Source organism: Lathamus discolor, chromosome Z (genome assembly GCF_037157495.1).
Source record: "Lathamus discolor isolate bLatDis1 chromosome Z, bLatDis1.hap1, whole genome shotgun sequence".
Taxonomy (NCBI): domain Eukaryota; kingdom Metazoa; phylum Chordata; class Aves; order Psittaciformes; family Psittacidae; genus Lathamus; species Lathamus discolor.
In genome coordinates this window covers 2,060,816-2,079,874 of record NC_088909.1, presented here as the reverse complement: position 1 = coordinate 2,079,874, position 19,059 = coordinate 2,060,816, and the positions used below count along the sequence as shown (strand labels likewise).

General features: G+C 47.0%; 3 protein-coding genes across 6 annotated transcripts in view; 2 read left to right on the top strand and 1 right to left on the bottom strand.

The window, feature by feature from the left end:
- The window catches only part of NFAT5 (nuclear factor of activated T cells 5), a 71,311-nt gene extending 57,002 nt beyond the window's left edge, over positions 1-14,309 (top strand). For 2 of the 3 annotated variants that reach the window (XM_065662018.1, XM_065662021.1), the window contains exons 11-14: positions 1,046-1,194; positions 1,727-4,163; positions 5,230-5,476; positions 6,363-14,309. In XM_065662018.1, the coding sequence (XP_065518090.1) occupies positions 1,046-1,194; positions 1,727-4,163; positions 5,230-5,468 (2,825 nt within the window). In that variant the 3' untranslated portion in view covers positions 5,469-5,476; positions 6,363-14,309. The remainder of the gene's footprint in view (positions 1-1,045; positions 1,195-1,726; positions 4,164-5,229; positions 5,477-6,362) is intronic. The other variant, XM_065662019.1, reaches the window with a different exon arrangement.
- A 968-nt stretch (positions 14,310-15,277) lies between these two features.
- On the bottom strand, positions 15,278-18,386 carry NOB1 (NIN1 (RPN12) binding protein 1 homolog). Its single transcript, XM_065661247.1, has 9 exons — positions 18,301-18,386; positions 18,081-18,213; positions 17,734-17,867; positions 17,581-17,652; positions 17,330-17,467; positions 17,009-17,224; positions 16,591-16,688; positions 16,060-16,204; positions 15,278-15,826 (listed from the first exon to the last, which is right to left on the bottom strand). Exons 1-9 carry the CDS (start codon positions 18,361-18,363, stop codon positions 15,557-15,559), a joined length of 1,269 nt encoding a protein of 422 aa, XP_065517319.1. The 5' UTR covers positions 18,364-18,386; the 3' UTR covers positions 15,278-15,556.
- An 83-nt stretch (positions 18,387-18,469) lies between these two features.
- Positions 18,470-19,059, top strand: part of WWP2 (WW domain containing E3 ubiquitin protein ligase 2) — a 42,302-nt gene continuing 41,712 nt past the window's right edge. Inside the window, exon 1 of one of the 2 annotated variants that reach the window (XM_065661244.1) lies at positions 18,470-18,555. In XM_065661244.1, coding sequence (XP_065517316.1) covers positions 18,510-18,555 — 46 coding nt within the window. In that variant the 5' untranslated portion in view covers positions 18,470-18,509. The remainder of the gene's footprint in view (positions 18,556-19,059) is intronic. The other variant, XM_065661245.1, reaches the window with a different exon arrangement.

Here is a 19,059-nt window from a genome sequence, read left to right as displayed (position 1 = left end):
ATGGAGGCTTAACAAGGGAGGATATCAACTGCACTGCGAGAACATCTGCTGTTCATAAAATGTGCTATTTCTATTGCTTCATATCCTCCATTTAATTTATGTGATAAATCTTAATTTACTTTCTTGTGTGGGTTTTGTGCTAGGCAGCTCATTTTGATGGCTCATTCCTGTGCCTATTCTGCTCTAGGAACCAGATAGTTCATGATCAAAACCAGATCAGTTTTGTCTGCTTCATGTACTTTGTCTCTGATTATGCCCCAGATAAAGGTGTGGATCCAGTGGGATGCTCTGTGTTAAAGATTAATCCTCTAATGTATTATGATTATATGGAACTATGATTTTTGCATGCTTACCCATTGGTTTGTTTTAAGCTCAATTTGAGCAGTATTTGAAATCAAGAAAGTTAATTTTATTTACAGCAAAGAGCTCAGCTTATGTATTTTTTTTTTTAATGTGGATCAGGAAAAATCAAAATTAAAAAGCTCTAATTCATTTCAAGAAGCCGTCTTTCTACATTAAAGAAATTGAAGAAACTAGGCACTACCAAGGCAAAATTACAACTTGCTCTTGCTGCAGAGCTGACGTGCAGGTTTATCAAGGTTTGCTTGATTATTCCTTTAACAGAATAAAAATACAGTCTGAATGCTTTGAGCACTCTGTTCACATAGTTATCTGAAAACAGTATCTTTCAAAATGAAATAGAGAAGTTGCACAGTTAAAGTGCAGTAAAGTTTAGAATGTGAGAATTTGTGGAAAGATATCTTAAGCTTCTGTGTTTGTAGTTCAGGCAGTTTGTGGATGGCTCTTCTTGGTCTAGAAATATACAAAATGGAAGAAACCCAAAACTATGACATTTTTGATAGTCTTAAAAGTAACCTTTGAAGGTTGTGATATTTCTTCATATCAGCATCTTGTATGAGGATGAGAGCTCTTGTGGTAAGGCTGAAAACTGAAATGGCAAGCAGGCCACCACTAGAAGTCCACCCTCTGCATAACGGATGTTAACATTCCATTGCCCTTCCTTTGTTTTTATGTGTGATTGCAGCAGTGAAAGCCACTGGTTGTAACCTGGAGAAGGTCAACATTCTTCCTAGTGCCTTGATAACTCCACTTATGCCAAGCAGTATGATTAAGAATGAAGATGTGGCTCCAATGGAAGTAAGTGCAGAAAAAAGATCTCCCCCTGTCTTCAAGGTAAGTTTGATTGTGATCTGAAGTCTGTAGCCTTAATAGTTACATCTACCCATCAGTCCAAGTCCTAATAGTGGAGAAGTGTAATGCAGAGGGAAAATGTTGAGTCTGAGACTGGTCTGGACAAAGCACACAATCACTGAGCATGATTAAATAATTATTTAATAATAAGTATCTATAATAATTTTCTCTGAAAGTAACTTACCTTGTTTCAGTCTCAATTCCAGGGTTGATTGGTTAGTGATACTATGATTTACTTTTTTTTTGTCCCTTGACACAGAACTAGTAAATCACTGTAAGAATGTTGTTTTAATCACTTTTTCGCTTTGCTTTCATGAAATTGTACCTTAATTTCTTCCTTAAAGTAGCGTTTCCACTGCTAGTCATTTGCTTACTTGTTTGGTTATGTATGGAGAGATGGATACATAGCCATAAAATCTTCCATCTGATCTTTCTTGAGGATTGTGATTGGTGGAAATTTTGTAAGCATATCCCAAGTAAACTTATGAATTGCTTAATGTCTGGCTCTTTTCAGGCTTCAAGTGTGGTTGGACCAACTCAACAAACGTTGGAAAACAGTATGTCTGGCATATCAACTTCTGCTTCCCATTTACCTTCTGAAAATGAAAACCAGCAACAAATACAGCCGAAGGTGTATAGTCCAGAGACACTAACTACTATCCAAACACAGGACATTTCCCAGCCTGGTAACTTTTCAGCAGTCTCAACTCCAGGTCAGCTGCAGAACAGTGATGCATTATTGCAGCAAGCTGCACAGTTCCAACCAAGAGATGCCCAAGCCAGGGAAGTCTTGCAGTCAGATGGCACAGTAGTCACTTTGTCACAGTTAACTGATCCATCACAACAACAACAGTCCGCACTCTCAGAACCAGCACAGGCATTGCAGCAACAGATTTCATCAAGTATTTTCTCATCAGCAAGCGGCGTGAGTCAGTTACAGAACACTATCCAGCAACTGCAAGCTGGAAATTTTCCAACAAACACTGCCACTGGCAGCAATAGAAATGTAGACTTGGTGCAGCAGGTACTGGAAGCTCAACAGCAGTTATCTTCTGTTTTATTTTCTGGTTCAGACAGCAGTGAGGATGTTCAAGATCAGCTAAATGCCGATATCTTTCAGCAAGTTAGCCAGATACAAAATAGTGTAAATCCTGGCATATTTTCCTCATCAGACACAGCTGTCCATTCCAGACCAGAGAATCTTTTGTCTGGACGAGCTGAAAATGTTCACTCACAGCCTGAAAATGCGTTGTCCAGTCAACAGCAACAACAACAGCAGCAGCAGCAGCAGGCTATGGAGACTTCTGCAGCAATGGTAATAGGAATCCAACAAAACATTTGCCAGGCTGCAACACAAATGCAGTCTGATTTGTTCTCCTCAACAGCGTCAGGGAATGGAGCCCTGCAACAGTCACCTGTTTACCAGCAGCCTTCCCACATAATGAGTGGATTATCAACAAGTGAAGACATGCAAATGCAGTGTGAATTGTTCTCTTCATCTCCTGGTGTTTCTGGAAGTGAGACTACTCCTGCTGCTCAGCAGCAGGTCTCCAACAATGGACCTGCTATGTTTCAGACCTCAAATTCTGCAGATGGAGAAGAAGGTTCAGGACAGAATAAACAGATGCAAAGCACTGTATTTCAGACCATGGTTCAAATGCAGCATAGTGGAGAAAGTCAATCTCAAGTCAATCTCTTTTCATCTACTAAAAACATGATGGCTGTTCAGGCAAGTGGAACTCAACAACAAGGAGGTGGTCTGTTCCAGCAGGGTGGAGAAATCATGTCTATTCAGTCAGGAAGCTTTATGCAGCAATCTCCGCATTCACAAGCTCAGCTTTTTCATTCTCAGAATCCTATTGGTGATACTCAGAATATATCACAAGAAACACAAGGCTCTATTTTCCACAGTCCAAATTCCATTGTCCACAACCAGACCAGTGCCAATTCCTCAGACCAACTGCAGCCTCCAATGTTCCACTCACAGAACACCATGGGTGTATTGCAGAGTTCTTCAGTTCCTCAAGACCAGCAGTCAGCCAACATGTTCCTTTCCCAGAGTTCAATGAGCAATGCTGCAACTCAGGAAGAACAGATATCATTCTTTACAAGCCCAAATTCCATTTCTCCTCTTCAGACAGCAGCAAACACTGAACCGCAGACTTCTTTCCAGCAGCAGACACAGATATCTCATATCCAGAGTACTATGCTTCCCCAAGAACAGCCCCAGACTCAGCCTACTCAGCAAGGTTTGTTTCAGTCTCAAGTGTCACTAGGCTCCATGCAGTCCAGTTCAATTCCTCAGAACCAGCAAGGAGCTATCTTCCAGCCTCAGCATTCAATAGTTGCTATTCAGAGTAGTCCTCCATCCCAAGAACAGCAGCAGCAACAACAGCAGAATATGATGTTCAGTAATCAAAACGCAATGAGTACAATTGCTTCTCAAAAGCAGAACATGATTTTCAATCCAAACCAAAACCCTGTTACCAATCAGGATCAACAAGGCCAGTCCATTTTCCATCCACAGACTAACATGGCATCAATGAACCAGGAGCAGCAGCCCATGCAATTCCAGAGTCAGAGTACCGTATCTTCTCTTCAGACTCCTGGATCCAGCCAGGCTGAAGCACAGCAGCCAGCCATCTTCCATAATTCACCCCAGATTCAGTTGGTCCAAGGATCACCAAGTTCTCAAGAGCAACAAGTCACCCTCTTCATCTCTTCAGCTTCCATGTCTGCCTTGCAGAATAGCATGAGCCAGCAAGAGCTGCAGCAGTCTCCTATGTATTCGTCTCAAAACAGCATGGCAGGAATGCAGGGAACTGCTTCTCCTCCACAGCAACAAGCTTCTTTATTCCACAACGCAGCAGGAGGTGCTATCAATCAGCTGCAGAATTCTCCTGCTTCATCTCAGCAAACATCAGGAATATTCCTGTTTGGCATTCAAAACAGTAAGTGACAGATGCCTGATTCTGAGTTTACAATTTAGAGGAGCTGCTGATTGGTGTCCAAAGGACAGTGATAACGCAATTCTGAGGTATTTAAAAAGAATTAAAATATTCTGGAATGAGTAACGTAGCACCTCAATTGAGAATATACGTACTCAGCATGGTGCTCTGAATGTTGCTTAGTTTAAATACCTGTTGGTTGTCTTACACTTAGGATTAACATGTGACAAAATCATCTTACATGTATGTATATCTATATAGAAATAGGTATCTATATGATATATTCTAGAAATACTATTAATAAATCTATACAAATATTTACATAAAATACATATACACACATGTTAAAGGGTTATGTCTTCTTAAGGCAGCTCCACTAATCTTTCTCTTGCTGCATTATGTTTCCACAGTTTACACAATGGTTTTCTGCAGAAGGCTCTGGGTAGACTTCAGAGCATCTCCTAGTGCCTAAAAGGGCTGGCAGGAAATCTGGAGAGAGGCTTTGGACAAGGACCTAGAGGGACAGGGCAAAGGGAATGCTTTAAGCTGCCAAAAGGGAAATTGAGATGAGCTCTTAGGCAGAAGCTCTTCCCTGTGAGGGTGCTGAGGCGCTGGCACAGGGTGCCCAGAGAAGCTGTGGCTGCCCCATCCCTGGCAGTGCTCAAGGCCAGGTTGGACACAGGGGCTTGGAGCAAGCTGCTCTAGTGGACGGCGTCCCTGCCCTGGCAGGGGTTGGAACTGGATGAACTTTAAGGTCCCTTCCAACCCAAACCATGCTGTGATTGTATGATTCAACACTTGTCTTCTGCTGCGTGTTTTTGTTTTCTTCTAGCTAAGTGTTCTCATCAGGGGTGTTAATAGTGTTTGGTTATAATACAGTATCCGTATATGCAATCTGTAGACCTCGAACCACTGCTCACACCCTGAGGGAGTGGTGAGTAGGGGTGGCTGTGTGAACAAAAGTGCACATAACTTTCTAGACAAGATCATATGTGAAGAAGTTGGCTGATTCACTGCATGTATTAACCCAATTTAAATGGTCCCTTGTCCTTCATTTACTGTTTAACAGACTGTGGCCAGCTGCTAACTTCTGGACCAGCAACGTTGCCCGATGAGTTAATGGCTATAAGTCAGCCAGGTCAGCCACAAAGCAAGGGACAAGCAGCCGTGCCAACACTTCTCTCCCAGCAGATGCCTGAGACATCTCCACTACCTTCAGCTATGGCAACCAACCAGAATATTGAGAAAATAGATGATCTGCTCGTGTCATTGCAAAACCAGGGGAACAATATGGCTGGCTCCTTTTAATTGGTCAAGTAAGTGACGTGTTTGGGTTTCTGGGCAATTTGTTGCCACACAGACTTTTGTTCAGTAAGTCTTTACTTTGAAATGTATCACCATGCCTTATGAAATGTATCGCCAGCTAAAATACCAGTTAAGATGAATTAAGAATATAGTACTGGTGGCTAAAATGAAGAGTTAATTTATAACAGTCAGAGGTCAGGACTAGATTGAAATGGGTGGTTGAGATTGGTTCTCGTTGTTCAGTTACTGTATATTTTGTCATCTGCTGTTAGGGTGTAGTACTTTATTAGGAAGGAGAGTAGATCACTGACAGCTTGGCAGATAAAAGTGTTATGAAATACAACCATAGTTAAAAACTTAAGGCTTATTGAGTAAATAACAACTCGAGTCTGTACTATTCTGAAGTTGCCCCCTGGGTTCCAGTAACATACGTGAAAACAAATTTTGGTAGAACATGGCATCTATTGAGAGCGTGCAACATGCTGAGTCTTTGTGAAAACGCCATCAACTGTTACTAGGAAACAGTCCGCTTTTAGAAGGTGCCTTTTTCAGAGAGGTGAAAGAGGCTTTGACTACAAATGAGTACCGAAACCAGGAGGTCTCTGGAATATAGTATTGTCCACAGTGTGTAACTTGGCTCTAGTTAACTGTGTGGCTGTCCTAAATTCCCTGTAAGTTTTGCTTAAGCAATACACCTCATTTTCTAATCTGAACTGTTTTGTATATGAAGTTACGAACTGCGGAAGGCAAGTAATGCTACTCTGTGCAAGAGTGCTGCATTGTGTTAGTTACATGTCTGCTGGTGAGAAACACTTCCAATATGAAGGAGCTAAACTGAATTAAGGGTATGGCTTTTGTTATTTTTTAACTGTTTTGCTTGCTTGTTTTTTCCTGCAGAAATTCTGTGAAGAAAAAAGTGATGATTTCGCAGATCCTCTCAGACCTTCCAGCTCTGGATTAGGTTGTGTGGAACCGATTGCTTTTATCAAAGAGTAGCCCTCCTTTTTAAAGAGCACACACATGGCCAATTGCAGCATCTAGCACCTAAGGCTATGACCATAGTATTTGGGATTTGTAGTGCCAATAATACTGAAAAGCTATGCTTTGTTTTACTAGGGCATGGGATTGTACTGTTACCAGATTCCTAAACCTCATTAACAGTGGGGTGCTCTTTGAATTTAAAGCATATCTGATCAGCTATTATTGCTGGTAGAAGGTAATACATGTCACCACGTTTACTATTGTTTCCTCTTCTTCCTTCTTTACATCTCCTCTTTTGATTAGAAAAGCTTCTGAAGCAGAAACGTCAAATGCGTGTGCCATGAGCCACGACTCATAGCTGTCAGTCAGTGAAGGGATCGTGTTTTAGAGTTGTGTGGGAGAGCTAATACTGCAATTTGCTAATTGCAGTAGGCAGCAATGACAAATACTGGTAACTGTAATCATCAAGTGGAGAAATTGTTCGCTTCTGTAGATAGCCAGAGGTGAGTGCTTCCCATCTGTAGATGTGATTAACTGTTCTCCATGTCTCTTACGTGTAACTTGTACATGGAGCAAGGGTTTGGTGGCTCTAACAAAATGAAGGAATGAAGAGGAACTTTCAGTTTTGCTCTTAAAATCTTATCCTCTAAAATACCTTGTAAAGAGCTTTCTGCCTGGCTGAGGAAAGAACTCTGTGTCTCTGACTGGATGGGTTAGAACTCTGTAAAGCTGCATTAACCATTCTCAAACCAGTCTTCTCCCTTCCATTCTTTTAATGGTTTTCCTTCTCTCTTCCCAAGTTTCATATTGTGTTTAAAAAACAGACATAAATATCCTACTCATTTTAAATACCAGAAGCAGCTTTTAGGAATCCATGGCATTAAATTGCTTAGTCAGTGAAAGCTTTGACAAATAATCAAGTATTAAGGAAAGAGGAATTTCTCCACCACCTTCTAAATGCAGGAACCCCCCTTAACCAGGGCTTTTCCAGCTGTTATTGATGTGAATCTTCACTTTACTCCAAGTAGGGGACAAATCACATGATTTTTAAGCATTCTGGAAAATTTCACTTCATCCTGCGCTATTGCATCTTTGTAGCGTATTGAGCTCACTGCAGTTTTGAAGTGATTTTTTTTTTCCCACCTACCAACAGTCCCCCAGGTCTAGTTTCTAGATTGTCGTGTTTCAATTTAAAAAGAAAAAGAAAGCATTGACAGATGTTACAGAATGTAAGAACAACCCACTCCAGACCATGCAGTTGCATTGTGAGGCATGTGCATTTTTTGGGTGCTCCAACTATCTGAACAGTTTTGTGACTTTTCACTACAGCCTCATTCAGATCTTTGTTTCTTCTTCTGCACGTAGAAAGCTGTTGCTGCCTTTAGAGCCAGACAGCTGTCATGTATGGCGATTATGCCTTGGTAGAGTGTAGTTGGTATCATGTCATTTTACATTTTTGTTATTTTAAATAACAAAGACTAGTCTGTAAATGGTTTTTTAAGTTCCTCTAGTCTGTTTACTGTGTGTTTTTTCCCTTAACTCGTGTGCTTAGTTGAGCCATGTAGAGTTTTTTGTTTGTTTAATGGATTTTCTCGTTTGTCAGTCTGTCCTACCGTTCACTTTCTGTCTCTCTCTTTCTCTCTCTCATTGAGAGGCATTGAATTACGTTTTCAGTAGTAAGGCTTCTTGCCGATATGAAGGGAACTTTTCAGAAAGAGACCTGCTCTGGGTCATTTAATTTTGAATACAGTTTTCAATCGTTCAAGTTTTGGATGGTTTATATCTAATGTGTGTTTCATTTTTTTGGAAAGCTATATTTTGTATTTAGGAAATGGTATACTATTTTGCTATTTGTACTGAGTGAGTACATTGGCATAAATATAAAAATTTATATATATACATATATATAAAATATTCTTTTTGCCACACATTTTTGTGGTAAATTTGTGAGTTTGTCTGATGTTCTACCACAACGTGGCGTCTGATAACAGTGGGGTGGGGTGGGGTTTGTTATGTCTTTATTGAGTATTTAAGTACTTTTTGCAACATAAATAACTTGTTCATCTCTCGCCATTCCATCAGGCATTTTATTGTTCCAACTGGCTATGAGAAGCTTCCCTGTATGTTTTGATGTGTCTGTCACTCAGCAATACAATCTAGCAAGGAAACCTGTAGGCATTTAGGCGTATATAAAGTAACAGGGTTTCATTCAGGATGAGCCATTCAGCTTTTATCCACTATCACTGTCTATTTAATATTTTTAGTGCCTCTGTGTTTTAACTCTTAATTTATGATTACGCTAAAATGTTTAAAATTTTAATCATGATAAATACAATTCCCTGCTTCCTAGTGTCCACAGCTGCTTTAACCCTGAACCATACTTTTTCTTTGTGATTTATTTCTTATATCCTGCTAAGACAAGATATTAACAATCTCATTACGGTTCATGACATGAAAGCAGCAATTTAAATGCTATTTGAGGCTATGTAGAAGGCAGAATTATGGACCGAAGCAACTTCCAGATGCTCATGGAAGTCAATAGCCAGTTATTTGAAAACGAACTAGCGGCTTTTGCAGGATTGCAGTCCCAGGACAAGCTGCTAGGTGTCGTCCAGGGCCTTCGTACGCAGAAGTAACAGGAATGATAAATTCACTTGTGTGCTGCTTCAGTTTGTTCTGTTGTTCCAAAGGGGTGTATCCTTACGTGGAAGTGGTGTGGTTGGTCAGTGCCAAGTCACCAGGGACCAATTCTCCATTTAACAAACTGGGTGTCCAAAAGAGAACTTCATACCAAGACTGGTACAGCTCCAGGGGAAGGGTATGTCTGAATTGTGTGCATGTTTTGGGTCGCTCATGAAGAGATGAGAAAAAAAATGTAAAATACATAATAAAAAAGGGCTGTGCTATCAGGTTTTTCACTTCTGGATAACACCTTTTCTTGTGTTAAACTTATCGTGTTCATTTTAGGTCAGTGTTTAAATGTACAACACTTGGAACATGTGATTTGGATACAAAAAGTATTTGTCTTCTGAATAAGAGATTGCTCAGTGGTTGATCAGTGCTTGCAGAGAGCTGTTACAGAAGATAAAGAGAGGTTTGATAAGCCACTAAAGAGCTTAAAGGCGGGCTGCAGGATTTCATGGCAGAAAGACCCAAGAACAGTGTGAGCCACATCTGTTATTTTATCAATCCTGAACATTTACTTTTGGCATTTAAGCATTTAGTATTGATAATTGGAGCTTACTCTGATTTTTTTTCTTTTATTTTAATCCCATCTCTGTATTTAGTCCTTTGCATGCTCACTGCATTGCCTGGGATCTGTGAGTAGATGGAGCGTTGCCTGCAGAGATGAGGTGGTGGCATCATGTCTAGTCCATTTTGGGTGAGAAAGAAGATAGTGAGATACTGGTTTCTGTAAATTCAGAGTTCCCAGTGACTTTACTGTAAAGGGGAAGTTACTGTCAGATCCACAGGGCAGCAATAAAGTGTAGAAGACACTACTAGGTGAAAGTAGAAAACTGTAGAGCTGCATTGCTGGAATGGGTTTTAAGTGACCTGTTTTTTTCGGCTGCCTTAAGGTCACTTCTGAAAGAACCATAAAGTCTAAACCTCTGTGTTTGTAGTTGGCTTTACCCTTGAGCATGTGCCTCTTTATGCACATGTGGTCCACTCTGCACAGCATCTGTGGGGTGTTGGGTTCACACAACACCCATTTTTTTTCACAGGAGATTTTGGGGAGATTTAACCTGCCTGCTTCCAGTTGTGACAGCTGCATGCGTTCTTTCGGCTGCTTATACGCTGGGTGTACATATATATATATATCTATATCTATGAGAATCATATGAATAGCACATAATACACAGTTACCAGCTAAGCATCTCCTCTGGCAGGAAGTTATTGGTTCTTTGTACTTAATTAGCAAGTCTACTTCTTGTTATTAATTGCCTCCTCACTGTCTGATTTTTCAGCAGTTATTCAAGCCAAATGCTTTATTATTTTAACATAAAAGTAGTTCCAGAAATTATTTCAGGCTTGCTGTTTCAAAGTAGATGTTTAATCACCAATCATTTCATTATAATTACTTTTAATTCCTGATAGGGTGGTTACTTCCTACATAGTTCTAAGGTAGAATAAAGCATGAGCAGTTCATTTGTCACTTTGGCAGATTTTTTAACTGGAAAAACTGAAGAGTCTGGGCAGCTGTTATCAGTGGACATTCCCCTAATTTAGATAAGTTGATTTATTTGTATTTATTTACTTTTTAAGCTTCTATTGTGATTTTTGTTTAGAATGTAGTTTCTAAATAGAAAACTTGTCTGAACGTATTTTCTGTTACCTTTCCAGAGTCTTCAGAAAGAGTACTAATCAAGTTAGAAGCTTGCATTTGTCTTAAAAGGTAGTTTAAATCATTATTTGAGTACCAGGAAAGATGATTTATTAAAAAGCAAAATCTGAAAGTCGTTACTGGACTAAAAAAGCTGCACATGGTTTCCTCTACGGGTACGTTCGTCAAGTCAGAAAAGAGTTTGCCTGTCAGTGTTTGACTATCTACAGTGCCTCTCTATGGCAAAGTGGGGCTGCTTTTTCAGAGTAATTCGAGGAAAGGAGTATGATGGATTACAGACAGGGACAGAGGCAAGAGCAAGGAGAATGAATTGCTTTATGTGCTCTGAGCTGTGAGTTGTGGGTGGAAGGTGAGAAGAACTATTGATCACTGGTGACTTTTCATCAGTGCAGTGCTTATTTTCAAGGAATAGGTGTCTGTTGTGCTCTGGAGGACTGGGGGCAGCTCCAGTCTTTTAGCAGCTAAAAGGAAAACACTGAGATACTTTGTTTGATGGGATTGTTTTAATTTGGAGCAGTCTTTTGAGGTAGACTGTGAGCTGTTGAAACGGGGTAAATGCTGTTTAAATACAGAGAAATATTGCAGCAGCAGATAAACTCTAGTAGAAGTGTACTTGTAAAATTTTCTAATGGAGTTTGAGGCTCTGAGGGGTCACACAGGAGGGAGCAGCTTTTTCTTTCTTACAGTCTATATAAGTGTGTAAATAGGCAATGCCTGTATATTCTAGGATTATATATATATGTATATAGAGTAATCCTATCTATTATATATAAATAATTAGTAGACACGTGCGTAGGAAACTGTTATATTTACATTTTCATAAGCCTGAAACACTATTCCTTAGTATGAGGTCATTTACTGAGGGTTTTGTAGTAACTCAGCAAGTTTGCCCATGACACCAAGCTGTGTGGTCTGGTTGATACGCTGGAGGGAAGGGATGCCATCCAGAGGGACCTTGACATGCTTGTGAGGTGGGCTGATGCCAGCCTCATAAAGTTTAACCATGCCAAGTGCAAGGTCCTACACCTGGGTCGGAGCAATCCCAGGCACAGCCACAGGTCGGGCAGAGAAGAGATTCAGAGCAGCCCTGCAGAGAAGGACTTGGGGGTGCTGGTCGATGAGAAAATGAACATGAGCCGGCTGCAGTGTGTGCTCGCAGCCCAGAAACCAACCGTATCCTGGGCTGCATCAAAAGGGGTGTGACCAGCAGGTCAAAGGAGGTGATCCTGCCCCTCTGCTCTGCTCTTGTGAGACCTCACCTGGAGCATTGTGTGCAGTTCTGGTGTCCTCAGCATAAAAAGGACATGGAACTGCTGGAACAAGTCCAGAGGAGGCCACGAGGATGATCAGGGGCTGGAGCACCTCCCGTATGAAGACAGGCTGAGGAAGTTGGGGCTGTTCAGCCTGGAGAAGAGAAGGCTGCGTGGAGACCTCATAGCAGCCTTCCAGTACCTGAAGGGGGCCTATAGGGATGCTGGGGAGGGACTCTTCATTAGGAACTGTAGTGACAGGACAAGGGGTGACGGGTTAAAACTTAAACAGGGGAAGTTTAGATTGGGTATAAGGAGGAAATTCTTTACTGTGAGGGTGCTGAGGCACTGGAATGGGTTGCCTAGGGAAGCTGTGAATGCTCCATCCCAGCATTGGCCAGGGTGGACAGAGCCTTGGGTGGCATGGTTTAGTGTGAAGTGTCCCTGCCCATGGCAGGGGGGTTGGAACTTGATGATCTTAAGGTCCTTTCCAACCCTAACTATTCTATGATTCTGTAACTCGTTACTAGTTGTCTGAACACCTTTGAGTACTGTATGTGTGGTGCTGTTGGTAGTGCCCTGCTTGTGAACCTCACTGATAGCCGCGGGTTAGAAGGAGCTGTTCACTTTTGTACTTTTGTATGTTTTTATTCATAATTTCAGCTGTGGGGTGGCGAAGCAAAGCAGTCGAACTGGCAGCCCTGGGGGAGCTGCTGCTGGATGGGCTCTAGGGATGTGGCAGTGGCACGGGCTGTCTGCTTCTGTGTGCTCCCCTGCCAGCTTTCCGTGGGTGACTCCTGACTTGGGGATCTTTTCCTATTACCAGTCTCCCACAGCTCATGCAGGTAGGGAATGGGGATAGCCGTGTTGCTCTGGAGGAGCTGGGCTGACACCAGCAGTTCTCTCCTGGTGGGTTACAGTTGTTGCATAGCAAAGGACCTGGCTGCAGCTCAGCTGGATGTTGTTTGGATTGAGAAGGTGAAGCTTAATCTGGTCACTGCTTTCTTGTCATAAAGGCAGGCATCTTTATTTTCTTTAGTCTTTTTACTGCAGCAGTCCATATCTAGAAAAATACTTGGATGCTGTTGAGAGCTCTCCTTGGTTTCTGGGCATGAGGGACCCTGTGCACTGATCTCTGACTTAGATTCTGTGAGGAGCTGAACTTGCTCGAAGAAATCCAGATTGTTGTGTCACTGGTGTGTGTTTTATCCACCAGGACCAGGATGACAAATCAGGTGCAGTTTGACATGAGGTTGATTAATGGATGTTGTTGTCTGGTAGAGGCTCTATCCAAGCACCTCTGCCAAACCGAAAGGGAATGCCCTGATTTCCTCCTTTGAGCCGTCATTTTGCAGGTCTCATTTTTGCTGTTTCAGAGATCTGTAATTTTTGCTGTTACAGTTCATCAGATTGCCTCACAATATCTAAGTGTACTGGGGGTGAGGAATCCCAGGATTGCCTTGCTTGCTGTGGGATACTCACCAACACTCTGCTTGTTTGACTCCAAACTTCCACTGCTCAGCAGCAGCCCACTGTGATATACTCCAGTTGTGTGTGTTTGCTCCAGGACTCAGATGAGCCAAGGGCCCTATGTAGATGTCCATGACTTCACTGTGGTCCCTGAAGCTGGGGACAATCTGACCTGAGTGTTTCTTGTTCAGGAGCGCGGCTCTGCCGAGGTTGGGGTAACAGGGCTCGGGGAAGCTCGCTTTTGGAAGGATTGAGAGCAGTGCCTCAGGGTGTTGCAGAACTGGGCACACATTCCTGTGTCCTGCTTAGACCACAGTATTCCTGAAGCCTTTTTATTGTGGATGCGATTTGAAATACTTATGTTTGAGCTCCTTATTAAGGAGTAAGCTCCAACAAACCTTGAGAGCAGAGCTTTCTACCTCTGTCACTAGCTGCATCTTGGAGTGGCTTTACCCACCTTTCTGCCATGTGTTCCTGGGGCACTGGTCAACTGCTGAGCTGCCTCTTCCACTGTCCTGCAATGTGAAAGTAGCACCAGATACTCCTTTGTGCATTTCTGTGTATATGGCTTTCGTAGTTGGGGGTTTTCCAAGCACTGATACCCAGTGGTTTCAGTTTGTTCTATGAGGGGATATTTTATTTGCATCTATGTTTTTAGCTATCCTGTGATAACTTGTTGAATATTAAAAAACAAAAATATTTTGCTTCTATTGGGACATTTGTATACTCGCAACTATATTTCTGTAAACAGCTGCAGTCAAGAATAAAACAATGAAAGTTTTCATTTTGCAGTGTAAAGTCTTCTTGTGGTTTTTTACAAGAGCATCTCCTCTCTGCTGGGAGAAAATGCTGTTCCTCAGTATAGAATGGACCTGCCTGGGAACTAGTGGAGCTGGGTCAGGAAGTACTGGGATGACAAGAGCCTGTGCCAGCCAAGTGTCCCACTGGAGCTGCTGCATGAGAAAAGGCACCATGTCACACCTGTGTTTCTTCACTTTGTGGCATTGAGTCCAAAGTAACCTTCGGGCTGCGTTGCTGCAATCCCAGCCTGCAGATGACAGAGTGTTCCAGGGAATTGATTCCTTTCAGTCAATCCAAAGCAGAATTCCACCTGTGAGAGGGACCTGGGTGCGATGCAGAGGGCTCCCTGGGGTGGTCCAGAGCTGCTCCACCTGGTGGAAGTGATACCAGAAGTCCTAGGCCAAGGTGATGGGAGTTACACCCTTCGTCTGCACCCACGGTGTGTTTATGCTCACATGCTAGAAACACCACCGAGTTGCTGAGGCTCAGTGTGTGTCCCCTTCCAGCTGTGCCCCCCTGCAGGAACAGTCACCTCCATTGGGACTGGGGTCCAGCAGCCAGTATTGGTCATGTAAATAACTACAACAGGGGTAAGAAGCAGCTGCAGTTACCCCAGAGCTGGGCAGAACATTTCATTGCCAAAGATGTAAGCAGATTTATCCAAAAGGCTTTCCCCAGCCTGTACCACTGCCCCACCACCTCCCCCTTCAGACCTGCACCCACTGCCAGGGTCAGATGTGGCTGTGCCACAATGGGGCAAATGCAACCCCCTGGCATCTGCCGTTCTGGAGCTGCTGACGCTGCTGCAGGCACTCGCTACCCACTGGCCTTGTTAGTGCCAGGGGACAAAAGAAAACACCCTGAGAAACCCTCCCAGTCTCCTCTTCCTGTCAAGGCCCACAGAAAGGCGCATGCCAGCCTCTCACCCCAGCCCAGGCAGACACAGACACAAAACTGAACCATGGTGCTGTAGGATTTGGTGTTTATTAGCAACACAGCCATGGATTGGGGGGTCCAGAGGATCGAGCAAAGAAGCGAATACCTCCCTGCCAGGCTATCCAGGCTGGAGCTTCCCCAACAACTGTCATCCCCTGGTCATGGCTGCTCTTTAGGCATCAGAGAAGCATGGAAGTAAAGGCCCAGCCCCTCACCAGGGCAGCTGCCCCTTCCTAAAGCCATCAGCAGCAACACGCAGGGGCTCATCCCTCCCTCGCAGCAGCGGCTGCCGGGACCCCTCCGAACGTTCACCGCCTCTTCACAAACTTCTTGGTGACGGCGTTGGGGTTCAGGCGCCGCCTGCCCGCGCCCAGCGCCGCGTCCCGGATCTGCAGGTTGGCCGCGCGGCTGTAGACGTCGTTCTCGGCAAAGGGCGAGGCCCCGGCGATGTAGTCGGGGTCGAAGACGTCGGTTTTCTGCCGGGCCTTGCGGGACAGGCGCTGCTGCGGGAAGGGCTGGTCGGCCACCAGGTGAGGGTTGTTGGCGTGCTTCCCCCCTCGTGGCGCTGGCAGCGGGTACTGCAAGGGAGAGGCAGTTTTAAGCTTGCTTTAGGGGCAGCTTGCCACCACTCAAAGGTGGCCACAGGCCGCTAGGGATGAGCTGCACAAATGAAGCTCAAAAGCCATGGGGTTGAGTCTAACATCTGGAGGACAATCACGGCTTCACTTTGATTCCTGTGAGCCGATGGTGCCCTCCAGCCACAGGACAGGCTCTTGTCCCAGCACCCAGCATGTGAGGTACAGGCACTCACCCTGAGCCCTCGGGGGTTCAGCACCTTGGGGTTGCGGGAGAAGTGCATGTGGAGGCTTCCATCGTCCCTGACACTCACTGCAACCTTCTTCAGGGTCTTGTTACCACAGTGGGGACAGAAAACCTTAGTCATGTCCGAAGTGGTCCTGCAAGACAGGGGCCTGGGGGTTTAGTGCTCCCCAGGCCACAGAATATGAGATCATCCAGGTAACCTATAATGATAGGACAAGGGGTGATGGGTTTAAACTTAAAGAGCTCAGGTTGGATCTAAGGCAGAAGCTCTTCCCTGTGAGGGTGCTGAGGCGCTGGCACAGGGTGCCCAGAGAAGCTGTGGCTGCCCCATCCCTGGCAGTGCTCGAGGCCAGGTTGGACACAGGGGCTTGGAGCAAGCTGCTCCAGTGGAAGGGGTCCCTGCCCTGGCAGGGGTTGGAGCTGGAGGAGCTTTAAGGTCCTTTCGAACATAAACCATTAGATCAGTCTATAATTCTAAGCACTATGCAAAGGCAGAGCCGCTCTGCACACCCACGCTCACCTGAAGCAGCCATGGCAGCGCAGGATGTAGCTCCTGGCCTGGCGGATCAGCATGCCATTCACTGCCAACACGTGGAGGCCCATCTGCAGCAGCACATTCTGCAGTAAGGAGGGAGAGACCAGGATGCTGTGAGCTGGGTCTGCTGGGAGCCTTCACTGGGATCTACCAGCCCAAGCAAGACAGAGAACAATGGGAGCGACACCAACGGGCTTTGTACAGGGGCCTCTGCCACAGAGAGAAGGGGCTGGTTTTATGGTAAAAGAGGCTGTCACAAAGCTGTGCTCAGCCTGTCCACGTGCTCCTCTACCTCCGTGCACTGGTTTAACCAGCCCAGAGGTTTTGAGTAGTTTGAGAATCCACCAGCCCCACACATGCCTGAAGCTGGAGCTGCCCCGTGCAAGACAGCACTGGCACCCACCTGCATGGCAAAGTCCGTGGTGACGCAGCCGACCTGGATGCCATCAGGAGCAGTATCACAGTGCCCCGTGTCCTGCTGGACCTGCTTGAGGTTGCTGGGTGTTATCCAGCCCTCGTCATCGCTCTCCTCATCTTCCTCTTCATCAGCACTGGCCTCATGCTCAGACCTCCGATGCTCCTCAGTGGTCTCAGGGCTAACAGAGATGGCTTGAGCGCTCTGTAGTGGAAGACGATGCCAGTCAGTGATGGCACATGCAGTGGAGGAAGTGGGAAAAGACAGCCAGACACCAGGGTGGCACGGAGAGGAGGCCGTGGGTCTCACCAGCAGCTCCTGCAGCTCCTCCTCGATGCTGGGCAGGGGCACTCTCCAGTACAGGAAGGAGCCGAACTCGTTACTCTCAGATGGGGCTGTGCTCCCCTCAGGGCTTGGCTGATGCTGCCCCTTCCTAGGGTGCTTGTGCTGTGGAGGACACACGACAAGGGGATCGCTTGCCCGCTGCTGCTCGGGGGCTCTGCAGGACTGCACCCCATCCCCAGCACCTTCCCTGGGAGCACTGCAGCCCCGTCCCTTACCTTGGAGGGCAGGTGGAAGCCAGCGAGGTGAATGGGGGCCTCGGGGTGCCGCGGGGTGGAGCTGAGCTGCACCTGGGGGGGGGGGAGCAGGGGCTTGGGGGAGCGCTCCAGGGATGGGGTCACATCCCTGCGGAGGGGGGGGCATGGACCCACCTTGTCCTGGGGCTTCCAGTGGAGGCAGCCGGGGCCGGCGGTCTCGGCCTGCAGCTGGCAGGTGAGGGCGAGGACCTGCAGGTCAGCGGCCGAGAGGCTGGGGTAGTCCCCGGTCTTCTTGGAGAATTCGGTCACTGCAGGAGGGAAGCGGAAGGGGAAGGGAAGAAAAAGGGGGAAGGAAACGAAAGGGGAAGGGAAAGAGAAGGGAGGGGAAAGAGAGGGAAAACGGAAAAGGGAAGGGAAAAGGGGAAGGGAAAGGGAGGAGAGAAAGGGGAGAAAAAGGGAAGGGAAGGGAGAGGAAGGGAGGGAGCGGCGGGGCCGGGCCGCGGGGCTCCGCCGGCACTCACCGAGGCGCAGGAGGTCGGGCGGCGGGCGGCGCACGTGCAGCTCGCAAGGCAGCGCGGCCAGGCGGCGGCGCGCGGGCCGGTCCCGGATCTCGGCCAGCACCGCGGGCACCGTGTACAGGCGCTGCGCCAGGTCCTGCGGGCGGCGGCGTCAGCGCGGGGCCGCGCCCGGCGCCCCCCGTGCCCCCGGTACCACCCCCCCCCCTCCCCCGACCCCCGGTACCTGCAGCGGGGCCGCGCTCAGGAACGCGCCGGTGTCGGCCACGACGTGCGCCACGCGCGCCATGCCCGCGAGTCACATGTCCCCCGCCACCCCCGCCGCGCTGCACGCCGGGAGCTGTAGTCCGGCGCTGGGCACGCCGGAAAACGGCAGCGTCCACCGCCCGCGTGACCGCTTCCGGGCGGTGCGGTCAGGTGACCGGTTGGTGTCATATGACGGTGGACGCTGGAGTCGGAAGCGGGAGTGGAGCGGTCGTTGGTAACTCGGGCTGCGGGAGGGGACCGGGACCGGGACCGGAACCGGAACCGGAACCGGGACCGGGACCACCGGGGGACGGGGGGACCGGGACTGCGACCGCTACCGGGACAGCGACGGGATAGGACCGGACGGGACGGGATTCGCTTCTTTTCCTGTATGGGTCGGCCCCGCTCCGGCGCTCCCGCCCCGTGGCCAGGGCCCGGTGTGTCGCCCCTGGAGCCGCTCCGCTGCGGGCTGTGCTCCGGTACCGGCTTGGCGAGCTGAGGCCCTGCCCGGGGCGGCGCGCCCCGTAGGAAGGGTTCCCCCCCCCCCGCCGCCGCCTGTCCCTCGCAGCGGAGCTTGGCTTTGGCCGGAGCGCTCTGCCCCTTGCCGCCCTCTCCGGCGGCCGCGGCCGTCGCTGCCCGTCCCGCTGCGCGCTGCCCCGGGAGGCGAGGCCGGGCACCGGTGCGTGACCCCAGGCAGGGGAAGCTGGGGAGGGGCGGCCCTGGTGTTCGCAGGAGGGAA